This window comes from Coturnix japonica, chromosome 24 (genome assembly GCF_001577835.2).
Source record: "Coturnix japonica isolate 7356 chromosome 24, Coturnix japonica 2.1, whole genome shotgun sequence".
Classification (NCBI taxonomy): domain Eukaryota; kingdom Metazoa; phylum Chordata; class Aves; order Galliformes; family Phasianidae; genus Coturnix; species Coturnix japonica.
This window is the reverse complement of record NC_029539.1, coordinates 5,341,007-5,353,180: the sequence shown is the minus strand read 5'-3', so window position 1 is coordinate 5,353,180 and position 12,174 is coordinate 5,341,007. Positions and strand designations below refer to the sequence as shown.

The window sequence follows — 12,174 nt, the reverse complement described above, 5'->3', positions numbered from 1 at the left end:
CCAGCAATTGTGACTCCACCACCACCACCTCTCTGTGCAGCCTGTGCGCAACCACTTCTCCTGAGATGTTTTTCCTAATATCCACTCTGCCCTCCCCTGGAGCAATTTAAAGGCATTCTGTCTCATCTTATTGCTGTGGGAAGAGGCCGACCCCCACCTCTGGCCTTAACCCCCCTGGTCTAACAGCCCACACTGTACTAAACTCGGCTGCTTCTCGCTGCCGTTCCCTAGAGCAGAACCTGCTCCCGGCACCGCCCAGCAGCGCAGCATCCCTCCGGGCCGGGCACCGCGGGAGGCGCTGCGGAGCCGTTCGCTGCGGGCCCCGGATGGAGCCGCCCCGCAATGGCACCGCCCGCAGCGCGCCTGGCGCGGCTGTCCCGCACCGCCAGCTTCAGCGCCTGCCACCGCCTGCACAGGTGAGGGGGCTCCGCCGGGCGCTGCCCCGCCGGGCGCTGCCGGGTCGCGTCCTGTCGCCGTGCTTTGTATTGCACGGGGAAGTTCCGCTGGGTTTGTTGGTTCGCTCGTAAGACGCAGCGCTGGTTGCAGTTCTGGCGCTGCTTACCAGGAACCCGAATGGTTTTGTGCTGATCAGGCATGAATTGCAGCCGGGGTGAGGCAGGCGGGATGTATGGAACTGCTGACCTAAGAACAAAAGCGAGACAGAAAAACAAACAAAACAAACAAACAAACAATGCCATCATGTCTGCATGAGACGAATGGGATGGGACTTGGTGATCCAAGCCAGGCTCTGCTGTGCTCCCTCTGTGCTGCCCTCGCGGTGGGAGAAATTGTGGATTAAGTTCGGGAGGGGGTGAGTCATTGAATGGCGCAGGTTAAGAGGGGACCTTAAAGACCATTTGGATCCAACCCCTTGCCATAGGCAGGGCTGTGCAGCATCTCTTCCAGCCTGGCCTTATTCCCATCCAACCTGGCCTGGGGGGAGCAATGGGGGGATCTGGGACACGCAGCTGGGGTGACACCATGCAAATCTGCAGTGGATTCTGAAGTGCCTTGTCTGCCTCCTGCAGTAAATCACTGAGTGATGAAGAAAACCTGAAACTCTTTGGGAAGTGCAACAATCCCAATGGCCATGGGCACAACTACAAGGGTAAGGAGTTGGCTTCCATGTGTACATGTGTGCATGTGGCTCTTCATGGACATGAGGGTGTCCCTGGGGATCAGTAGAATGGCCTCTGTGAGTGCATGACTCAGAGCTGCTACTCTTAATGCAGTGGATAACTTCTAATTAAAAGAGTTGTGCTTGTAAGTGTTGTGCAGCCTGCACCTGGTGAGGAACTGCTGAATGGGTTCTCTGCCTCCATCACCAGTAGGGTTGATCTCAGGTTCATGGTGTCACACACATGATCTAATAATTCCTCTTTGTTTTCCTTTTAATTTAAATTGCAGTTATAGTCACTGTGCGTGGAGAGGTGAGTAATGCTCAATGTTCCTTCATTCCTTGCAGCAGTGGCAGTGGGGCAATAGGGCTCTGTCTCCAGCAGATTCAGTTTAGTTGCTGGGTTTCCTGTGGTATGTGCATCACTGTGGAAGGTTTTCAAACTTCAGCTGTTCACCTTGCCCCTAACGAGGCTGAGGTTACTGAGGTTAGATTGGATTGGATTGCTTAGGTTGGATATTAGGAAAGAGTGGTTGGGTGGTGGCACAGGTTGCGCAGGGAAGTGGTGGAGTCACCATCCCTGCCGGTGTTCAGGAAGTGTGGAGATATGGCACTGAAGGGACGTGGTCAGTGGGCAGTACTGCTGGCAGGTGGATGGACGAGGTGGTGTTCGAGGCCTTCTCCAACCTCTGTGATTCTATGATTCTGTGTGTTGCAGGCAGTCTTTTCCCCCTGGTGTCAGGGAGCAGAGCCGCAGGCTGCTGTGTGCACATACAGGGGTAGAGTAGGGACTCAATATGTGAAGGTGAAGAGGGATTTTTCTTATGGCTCTGATTTGTGCCAGCTCAAGGCAGCCTTGGTAACAAGGGCCCGTAGCTAGGCTACTAATCTGCCTTCTGTTTTCCCTCCAGATTGACCCTGTTTCGGGAATGGTTATAAACCTGACAGACCTGAAGGAGTACATGCAGGTAAAGCACCCCTCTCCCAGACACCCCTGTGTTAGTTTGTCTGTTGGAAACATGGTGAGTTAACAGTGGTTGTAAACAAAGAAGTTAAGGAGTGATTTAAGGACTCAAGTGTTTTAGCACGGTGATGTGAGGCAGTGCCATGTCTCAGCTGGGAGGTTAATGGGTGGATGAAGGGATATCTGCACATTTGTGTACAGAGTGCTGGAACCTGGACTCTCCTCTCTTTCTGCAGCAGGCGATCATGGAGCCACTCGACCACAAAAACCTGGATAAGGATGTGCCCTACTTCACTGAGGTGGTGAGGTGGGTGGAGGTCTGGGGGGGCTGCAGGGCTGGGCAGCAGTCAGTGCAGGACTCAGACCTCAGCTGGGGTAGCGCTGTGAGTGCCATTGCTGATGGGTCTGAGTCTGCTGATGTTTCTCTCCCAGCACCACAGAGAACGTTGCAGTGTTCATCTGGGAAAACCTCAAGAGGCTTCTGCCTGCAGGAATGCTTTATAAAGTCAAAGTGTATGAAACGGACCAGAACATTGTGGTCTATAAAGGAGAAGAAACAATTTCTGAGAGGTGAAATGAGCTGAAGCTCAGCTGGTCGGAAACTGACACCTGCTCACGTCAGTGGCACCATCAGCCCCGCTCACTGTGTTCTGAAATGAAGCCTTGGTTATGTACTGCAAAAGAACCAACCAAGGGAATTCTTCTGCTAGAGATCTTGCAGCAGTTTGGGTTATCACAATTCACTGATGCATCTGCCTTTACCCAAGACATTCCGGTTTCATAAAACCAGAGTGCTGAGCTGATGTGCAATATGCAATTGTACCATGCTAAATAAAGCAGCTATCCAGAGAGGAGCTGGCTTGGCAGCATATATGTCTTAAAGTCATAGAACAGTTTGGGTTGGGGGGACCTCAAAGATCATACAGTTACAACCCCCCGGCCATGGGCAGGGTTGCTGACCACCAGCTCAGGCTGCCCATGGCCCCATCCCACCTGGCCTTGAGTGCCTGCAGAGATGGGACACCCACAGCTCTCTGGGCAGCAGTGCCAGCGCCTCACCGCCCTCTCTGTGAAAAACATCCCCCTGACATCTAATTTAAATCTCCCTTTTTTAAGTTTAAAACTATTTCCCCTTGTCCTGTCACTGTCTACCCATGTAAAAAGTTGACCCTAAATGCAGTTTATTGGCCCTTGACTTGGGATGCTTTGAGACTGTAGACTCCTAAAAGCTTTGTGGCACAAGCAGCAAGATAAAGTGTGCTTTTCTTAGGAATTCTGTAGGAACAGCATGAAGCTCTCCCTTTGCTGGAGGAAGCAGCCAATGGGTGCTCCCAACTGCAGCGATCAGCAGCTATGTGGGGTTTTCACCAAAAGAACCACAGTCTGGAAAGCTCGTGTAGACCTTTGGTGTGCACCAACCACTGGGGCTGCTGCTTCCACTGCCTCCCACAGCTGGGTGGTTGCAGAGGATGGGGCTGTGATGTGTTCAGCTGAATGGCAGCCAGTTCTGAGGATACTGTGAAATCCTAGAACTGGGAGAGGAATGCACGTAAAACCAGTTAGGGAACAATAGCACAGTTCAGCTGGCTGCAATGAGGGCCTCCCACCTGCCAGCCTGGGCTGGAGCAGCTCTGCGTGTGATTCCCTATCACATGAGCAATGTGCCAAGCGGTACTGAGAGTCATTGGGAGGTATGGCTGCAAAGAATAACTAAATGCATATAATTAAAAGGTGATACCCAGAGTAATAATTTACGAGCGCTACAAGGAAGTTTGCGGTTGAATAATGACAGCAAACAGCACCACTTGGAAAGGCTTAATGAAGCTTACCTAATAGTTCACCTTTGGCTGGAATGTGCTGGTTATGGCTCCAGAAAATACTTTGACTGCTTTATTTAGAACTATGTCTGCTAGACATGAGGATGGTCCCATGTCTTCATCCATTATTGCTCAGACATTGTGGCTGGGTCCAGCTCAGGAAGTGGATGCCCTGCTGACCTCATCCTCTGCAACAGCAGAGCTGTGGAGCTCTGGCAGTGCCCCCGTCCTCCTAAGAGCAGTGCTGGTGCTGTGGGAGCTGAAGGCTCTGCAGCACTTGTGTCCAACCCACACACAGCTTCACACAGCCCAGCTCCAGGTGTGCATCCATTGCTCACTGTGCCCACTGCAGAGTGCCATGGGCTGAAACCAGGGCACGGGGTTTGAGAGCAACTGTGTTCAAGGATGAAGCACAGGAAGAGTAACATCTCATCCAACATCTCTGACCAACACTGTGAGACCTCACTGAGAGCTGAAGCCACTGCCACCGAACCACACTGATGTGTTTGTTAGCTTCACAACCACAGGGCCACAGACCCCAATGGCTTTGCTGCCCTCTTTCTTTTAATGTTGTAAAATATTCAAAATTAAGATAAGCTTGATTACTTGTGTATGTTAACTACATTGTATATTTAATGAGAGCTGCTCCAAAAGTAATGCCTCCTGTACTATGATGTCAGCCCACCACATTGGAGGCAGATGGTGGTGGCACAGCAATAGAGGTGGAACCTTCCCACCAATATCCCGTTCCATGTTGTTGCTGTGTGACAGATGGCAGCAGAGGGGCAGTTGAACACAGCGGTGTCTGACGTGGAAGTGCAGAGGAAGCAAAGGGGTGGAATCATGACCCCACTGTCATAAATCCACATTTGCTGAAGGTGCCTGGAGACCAAACAGTGGATGTGAGCACAGTGAGAGGTGGGTGGTGCATTTCAACAGTGGCAACAGTGGGTCACCTCTGCTGGTGCAGGTTTTGTTATGTGCAGCTGCACCTCTTGCTCATTGCTGGTGAAAGTGCACAGCTAATGGTGGTGCCTATGTTGAAAAACAGTGTTTTGTAGCTGAGAACCTGCTTTATTCAATAGCGTTATGCTCTTTTATCAGTTGTAGTTTCCTTGCAAATAAAAGGAAGGCATTATTTGCAGTGCGGCCTATGTATATACAGCCCATGACGTTTCCTCTTCACTCAGTGTGGCCTAGGAAAGCCAGAAGGTTGAAAACCAATGCTCTGCAGTGTCACACAGGTGGGAGTGCTCAGATCTCATTGATGGCATCACAGCCCTCTGTTTCTCACTGTGTGGGGCACAGCAGCCTTTGTTCTGGGGAAGCTGTGCCCCTTCACCAAGTTCTGCTGTTCTCTCATTCTCAGGTGTGATGCATCAGGCTGCCTAACCACTGTGATATAAATGGTGCTCTGTGATTCACAGGTCCTTTGGATCTTCAGTACGTCACAGGGACCCAAACATACCACGTGGTGGCTTTCTCAGAAGTATAATGTAGCTATCGATAGTGATGACAATAAACAAGAAAAAGTACAGCAATGTACTATTCTTAGTGTGAAATTGGGTACTGGGCCAGAAAAGAATAGCCCACATTAGTTTTACTGCTGTACAACGTAACGCTGACAAAGTCCCACAGTAACTGGGGAATTTGTATTTATTGCTGCATTGCATGTCCAGGAAGTACTCGTCTGATCTTGGATACCAGGAAAAACTCATCCAAAATAGTGGTCGGGCAATGGCACGGGCTGCTCAGGGAGTGGTGGGGTCACCGTCCCTGGAGGTGCTCAGGAAATGTGGAGATGTGGCACTGAGGGACACAGTCAGTGGGCAGTAATGGTGGTAGGTGGGCGGTTGGACTGGATGACCTTAGAGGTCTTTTCCAACCTCAGTGATTCTATGATCTGTTAGGTTTAAATTGCAGCAAAGCTGGAGTGATGGAAATAAAGCAGGGACTGGGAAATGGTGGGGGTGCTGGGGGCAGGCAGTGTTGAGATTGTGATGCCCCAGGAGTTCTGGTGCTCTCCTTCTGCTCACAGGGGTCTTGTTCTTTGCAGGAATGTGTGAGTCCATGCAAGAAAGTCTGCAGGAATCAACATCCAAATTCATGGGCTGGGGAGGGCTGTGTAGAGTTAGCATCGTTAAACATTAGGCATTTCTGTGCTGTGACTTAGTTACTGAGTGATGAAATTGGAAAACAGGAGAGCTGTTCAGGTGACAGGGGTGTCCGGGACAGCAATTAAAATTTCAGAGCTAATCCCAGGAGAGCTACTGTAGGAGCATGACACACTGAAACACAAATAGCGGTGTAATGATGGCAAGATCAGAAACACGCTGTGCTGAATTCAGCAGGGACTGAGTGGAGGGACCCCCTCCTGCCTTCCTGTCCCACACAGGGGCAGTGTTGTGGGGTGGGGGCAAATACTGGGGCTGAGCCAAGTTCAGTGCCACTCCCAAGGCTGTTGTTTGTATTTCACTGTAGTCCCAACATTGACCACGTTAATGAATAACCCACACAGTGTGTCTGATGGGGCAGCCCAGCTCTTCCTTCTGAGGTCAGGCTGCAGTTCCTGGCTCATGGCATGTGGTTCCGGGCCCTGTGTGCAGTGAGGAGGGCAGTGCTGGGGAGCAGGGAGCGGTGGATCTGCTGCTGAACCGCATCTGTGTGCTCAGAGGGGGAAGGAGCGCATGGTTGCAACGCACGTACAGGGGTGCTGCTGTGTGTCCGACCCATCCGAACATGATGTTTGCTTGCTTTGTCCTGACACCCAATGCATCTTTTATTGCTTGGGTGTGTGTGTCCCCAAGTGCCATAAAGCCATTAGGATGGGAGGGTCATCAGCCCTTTGGCTGTCACTGTGCCAGAGACAGGAGCTGTTTGTTCCCTCCTTGCAGCAGGGCTTGGGAAACTCTATGACTGCTCTCAAAGTGATGCAGAAGTGTGCAAGGCTTTGGCACAGCCCTTTGGCACAGCAGAACACAGCCCTATGTGTTCTGCTCTCAGAGCAGGGCTGCTGCTGCTGGGAAAGATGGGTCAGTGGTGAGCTGGGCTGGATCCACCCCTTGTTCTGCAAGGGTGGAAATGGAGCAAGGAAGGTTAATGTTTAATCCTGATGGTCATGTTGATCTCAGAATGAGCAGTATACTTCCTCCTGCTGTATCAAGGGTGAGAAATAGCAGTAAAAGGTTAAGTCTGCACTCCAAGAAATTGGGGTTGTTCTGATTTCCACGAAGCACTGAGCTTCCCTGGGTGTCATGAAGTTGAAGTAATGGAAGCAATGGAAGCAATGGAAGGGTGGGGAAGTGCTGCAGTGCTTTGTTGCTCACAGCTGCAGCCATTCTGGCAATGCTTAAACAGAAGGAAAGCCAGGACAGGAAGCTGGGGGCATTCTGTGGGAGCTGTAAGCACGAGGGGTTCCTCATTCTCTGCACATAGGGAGGGGTGCAGCCCAGTGCTCAGCATCCCAGCCTGCTCCCCACCCTAAGCCTGGTAACAGGGTGTTGCTGTAAGGTTACCTGGAGGAGATTTGATACGTTATCTGACCAGATAGTCATATTGACAGGAAGATTAGAGTAGAAAGGCAATATACTGCGCTAAGTAGGATTTTATTGAGTGCTATGCACTGCCATCTTGGAAAGTATAACATTATTCCAGTTACTCAGGAGCTGCTAATTAACCTGCCTGCAGAACAGAAGGCAGCTGTAATAGCTGGGCCGTAGAAACGTATTTCAGTGAAATTTTGTGAAACATTCCACAGGTGCATCAATCACTCCATGCAGTGGAAATATCATTCATAATATTGTGCTTAATTTTGTGCTTGGGACTGCTGACTTTATAAAGCAGCCAGCCAACAGATCTCCAGGGGTGGGAATAAGTGGAAATCAGTGAGGCTTCACTACAGCCTTGCAAAACCCAGCTATGAGAGGGAGGGATATTTCTTCTTTGGAGGCAAACCACAGCTTTTTGAGACAAAATCTGAACAAAAGTGGACTTGAGTGAGATATGTCCACTTCAGAGCAACAAGAGCCTCAGTGGGGAGCAGAGGAACACATCATTGGGAGGCAGCCAGGCTCTGGAGTCCACAGGGCTGAGGGCTGTGCCCTGGGTTCAAGGACAGGTGAAAGCAAATTCCCCTTACACACAGCCATGAGCTGCAGGGGCAGACTGTGCTGGTTGGGGCTGGAGCCTGGCTGTGTCCCAGCCAGCAAACACTGCTCAGTGCAACAGCCAGCTTTTATTCTTTGGTTTATTGAGATTTGCTTCAGAAATAAAATAAAAATAATAGCAATTACTGCAATTTCCTTCATAAATTCCATCTGTATAAAAACACAAAAAAAAAAAAAAAAAAAATCAAGACATTCCATGGCCCGTCCAATCACATCCCACAGCAGAAACTGCTGCTGATTAAAAACTGAATAAAAAAAAAATAATTAAAAAAGAGAATAAAAACAACCACCCTCTCCACCATTCAAGAGAGCCAGAACCAAACCAAGGGAGCTTTCCAGGACACAAGAGCAGCCAGCTCTGCCCTGGCTGTGGCTCACAGACCTCTCCTCCAGCTCCTCAGCACACAGCAGTACTAGGATGAGGAGAGGGCCTTTCCCCTCTCTAAGCACTTTCATGCTTTTTTTTGTGCTTCACGGGACCCCAGGTGCTGAGGAAAGGATTAACCCATCCAGTGCTCCTGCTTAGAAGGGGTCTGCTCCTAAATCACCTCCTCCAGCTGTTCAGAGCAGAGTGATCTCTGACTTGCTAATCTTGCTGCGTTTGCTGGCCCTGGGTGAGGGAAGTATGGGGAGATCAGCTCTGTGGCCATAGACCCTTATAATCTAATGTAGAAGTGCAGTTATCATCTTAATACACATAAGAAGTGAGTGATTTTCCTGAGTAGATCAGCTGCCTGCCCTCCCACCTGTGCTGTGGGTGAGGAGAGGAGCAGCACAGCTGGGTCATCTCCTCTCCCCATCTCCTAGGAGAGCAGTTTGCTTGTAGTGAGGAGCATCAGCAGCTGAGTGATGGCGATGAAGAAGAAGCTGCTCTGGATTGCGGAGACGGAGTCAGGGGTTGTCGTGGCTATGGTTGGATTTGTTTGTGGATCTGAAAGAAACCCCCAGGGTAGATTAGAAGAGCACAGGGCCAACTACAGACCTACTTGCTGTCATTTTTCAGAAATGTGTCAGACCTGTGGTATGGAGTGGGATGTATGAGTATATCCACTGATATCAGTGGAGCATTGTCAGGTTAGGCTTGAGGCTCCTGGGGGCAGGGGATCCCCTGGACTACAGAAGCATTACCCATGATGGCAAGCCTCCATGTACCTTCTGCACTTAGAACCATAGAATCAGTAAGGCTGGAAAGACCTGTAGGATCATCCACTCCAACCATCCACCTACCAACACTGTTGCCCACTAAACCACATCCCTGCGTGTACCACCTGCCCTTTCCTTAAACACCTCCAAGGATGGTGACTGCACCACCTCTCTGGGCAGCCTGTTCCAGTGCCTGCCCACACTTTTGGAAGGGAGATTCTTCCTAATATCCAACCTGCAACTTCTCTGTGGCTATTTAGTGTCCCTTAAAGGTGAAAGGAAGAATTTATAAGTTCAAGTATAGCATTAATCCTGAAGACCTTCTCACCTCTCTGGGTGTCTTTGCCTTGTCTCCTGGCTACTGGAGAGATGGGAAACCCAACACCATGGCACACTGCTCACCCCACTGAGAGACCACCCCACTGCACCCTATTTATTTACCTTCCTGCAGGGTCACCTTCTTGAACTCAGTGGAACTGTTGTCAAAGATGATGTATGCCCTATGGAGGGAGGGAAGAGAGGAAAAGGCATGAAGAGCAGATCATGAGATGGGATGTGTGCTGTGACCACCTGTTCCTTGTAACAGCAGTGTTCCTGGTAATCACTAGAGTAATGAGATTTCGCATTCTTCCTTCTGGCAGATAAGGCCAATCAGATTAATGGCTATGGTTTCCTTTGGTAAATATTTTCCATTGGTGCAGCTTCATTAGTGTTCATGGAAATAAGGGGTGTTCAGTCCCTTAATTTCCATTGAACTAATTTACATCCTTTCTAAAGTGAGCAAACCACTAGGCTGGCAGTGGAGTGACCTCCAGATTTGGCTTTGCAGAAAATATTTCCTTTGTATTTTCAAGTGAAAATCTGGAGCAGGCACAAGAGTTTGTTACAGCTGCTGTTCTGGGGGTGGGCTCCTGATTGTGGGCATTGCTGGGAGCTGGTGTAGGTGAGTACTATCCCAGTTGGGACATAGCATTACCTTATTTCCACGGAAGATAGGTTACTGCTTGGAGATGTCCAATTTACTGTTGCAGAAAGTTCTTCAGCGCCATTTAATGTTGCTGTCTCAACATCATCGCAGGTTTGATTTTCTACTCCATGCCATTCTCCTTCACTGGTATTTTGGGGGGACAAGGCTTGAAGTAAATACATGGTCACATTTCTGTCTGCGGTGTAGTTTCTGTCAACACTTACTGTAACTGCAAAGAAAGCAAATGAGACAAAGTAAGTTGTCTGTCCCATAGGACTGCTATCTCAGATCCCCTGCCTTCAGGGCTTTCAGCCAAGGGAGCTCGCACAGTGCTGTCTGTGTGACACAGAGGCTCAGGGAAGGTGGTGTCCCCTCACCAAAGCAAGAAGAGCCTCTCACCTCCCCCCTGCTCTTAACAGGGGGATCTCTTCAGTCCCCATCTACAGCCCCTGCTATGGAGGATGACGACACCAAGTCAAACCACAGCTCCTGGGAGGAAATCTTAACTGGCTCCCACACAAATGGCAGGGGTGGAAATTACGCAGGGGATGATCTGGTGAGCAGCCCGCAGCTGACTTTGCCATCCCCACCCTGTTGCTCTCCCAGTCTCCATCCCAGGTTGCTTATTCACAGCAGTGACAAGTCTGTGCAATGTTGCTGTGCACCACGCTGCTACTGAATGCAGCAGTGGGACTGGAAGCACACTGGAGCATGGGGAGACCTGCCTGCCAGCAGTCAGGTGCATACAGCTGTGTGTGCCACCTGGCTGTAGCCCTCCTGGCCCTCAGCATCCTTCAGGTGAGAACGGCTTCAAGTGAAACCCCTCAGGACTGCCAGAGACAGAGGAGATGGTGTGGAATGGCTGTTAGCGTCAAAACCCAAATCCTGTGCTCAGAAAGAATCACAGCTCAAGGTAACAGCTGTAAGCAAAACCCTCTCCTGTGAAAAATGCAGCCATCTGCAGTGGGTGCGCCCTGGAGTGAGGCTCGAGGGAAGCTGTGCCTGTCCATCCCAGCAGAAAAGGAAGGGCTCAGAATGTCCTTGTTTCCCTGCTCTCAGTGTTCAGATTTTCTTAACCTCAAGGCAAAGGGACACCTGTCATCAGGTCTGGGATGCTGGGACCAAATCTCTTACAGGATTAAAAGCCATTTTCCGTGATTGATGCTGAATGTGCATCAACTGCAAAGCAACTTCTTCTCTTGTAGAGCCATTACTGCCAACCAGGGCAAATCCTCAAGGAGGAAAGGGAACAAAACCACAAGATAGCACCCCCCAAAATTCCATGTTTTTGAGTCCTTCGTGTTTTGGCCAAAAGTTTAAGGTGGAAAAAAGCACCCTAAGGAAGGAAAGAGAATTTGATCGTATAGACATGGAATAGGAATACACAGGGTACAAACAGGAGAACTGTCTCCTGCCTGAAGTAAAACATCATTAGACAGCACAGGTTCTAAGCACATCTAAGAACAGCATAAGATTCAAGGATCCCACTGGGTTAGAGGCAGCAGAGGCAGCACAGTGGGATGGAAGGTGGCTTACCCTGGTAGCTTGTGTTGGCCATGTACTCCTGAGGTGTCACAGTCAATGAGAAATTGCCCTCCTCCATTGCATTACTGAGAAAATAACATACATCCGTCTGCAGGTATGCGGGGACAAGCAGAGTCCCAAAGAGGAGGAATTGCAGCAAGTAGTGAGCTGCCATCATCCTCTTGGATGTCCCTGTTTCGTGCACCTGGGAACTGAGAAAGCCTGACCGTTTCACAGCCTATTTATATGGAGATTTTGATGAGGTAAATGCAAATATTTCCCCCTCCCCATCCAGCTCGTTGTACACACCCCTGGTGGGAGGTTTCTCTCATGGTTTTAGAGATTACTTCCTCCTGGTCTCTTGGCCTCTGGGTGAACTGCCTAAAATATAGGGGTGATGAGCTGTGCGGGGGTAAAACCCACAGCATGTGTATCATGGGGGAGTCCCATAGATGTAAAGCAAGTCCCCGCTTGCC

At 50.0% G+C, this 12,174-nt stretch overlaps 2 protein-coding genes across 2 annotated transcripts; one reads left to right on the top strand and one right to left on the bottom strand.

The window, feature by feature from the left end:
• The first annotated feature begins 285 nt into the window (after window positions 1-285).
• On the top strand, window positions 286-2,935 carry PTS (6-pyruvoyltetrahydropterin synthase). The gene is made up of 6 exons (XM_015883847.2): window positions 286-416; window positions 1,029-1,108; window positions 1,408-1,430; window positions 2,029-2,085; window positions 2,318-2,388; window positions 2,514-2,935. Exons 1-6 carry the CDS (start codon window positions 343-345, stop codon window positions 2,653-2,655), a joined length of 447 nt encoding a protein of 148 aa, XP_015739333.1. The 5' UTR covers window positions 286-342; the 3' UTR covers window positions 2,656-2,935.
• Window positions 2,936-7,484: 4,549 nt separating this feature from the next.
• Window positions 7,485-11,923, bottom strand: LOC107324131. Its single transcript, XM_015883848.2, has 4 exons — window positions 11,711-11,923; window positions 10,184-10,403; window positions 9,649-9,707; window positions 7,485-8,995 (listed from the first exon to the last, which is right to left on the bottom strand). The coding sequence occupies exons 1-4, from the start codon at window positions 11,874-11,876 to the stop codon at window positions 8,868-8,870; spliced, it is 573 nt and encodes a 190-aa protein (XP_015739334.1). The 5' UTR covers window positions 11,877-11,923; the 3' UTR covers window positions 7,485-8,867.
• Between the last annotated feature and the right edge of the window lie 251 nt (window positions 11,924-12,174).

What these genes read in the sequence shown, in the direction of transcription:
- PTS (XM_015883847.2), top strand. Translation starts at nt 343, where the DNA reads ATGGCACCGCCCGCAGCGCGCCTGGCGCGGCTGTCCCGCACCGCCAGC. An exon ending in GCCTGCCACCGCCTGCACAG is followed by an intron (nt 417 to 1,028) that starts GTGAGGGGGCTC and finishes TGCCTCCTGCAG; the next exon opens with TAAATCACTGAGTGATGAAG. An exon ending in CCATGGGCACAACTACAAGG is followed by an intron (nt 1,109 to 1,407) that starts GTAAGGAGTTGG and finishes TTTAAATTGCAG; the next exon opens with TTATAGTCACTGTGCGTGGA.
- LOC107324131 (XM_015883848.2), bottom strand. Translation starts at nt 11,876, where the DNA reads ATGATGGCAGCTCACTACTTGCTGCAATTCCTCCTCTTTGGGACTCTG. An exon ending in GGCCAACACAAGCTACCAGG is followed by an intron (nt 10,404 to 11,710) that starts GTAAGCCACCTT and finishes CTTTCTTTGCAG; the next exon opens with TTACAGTAAGTGTTGACAGA. An exon ending in CTATCTTCCGTGGAAATAAG is followed by an intron (nt 9,708 to 10,183) that starts GTAATGCTATGT and finishes CTCCCTCCATAG; the next exon opens with GGCATACATCATCTTTGACA.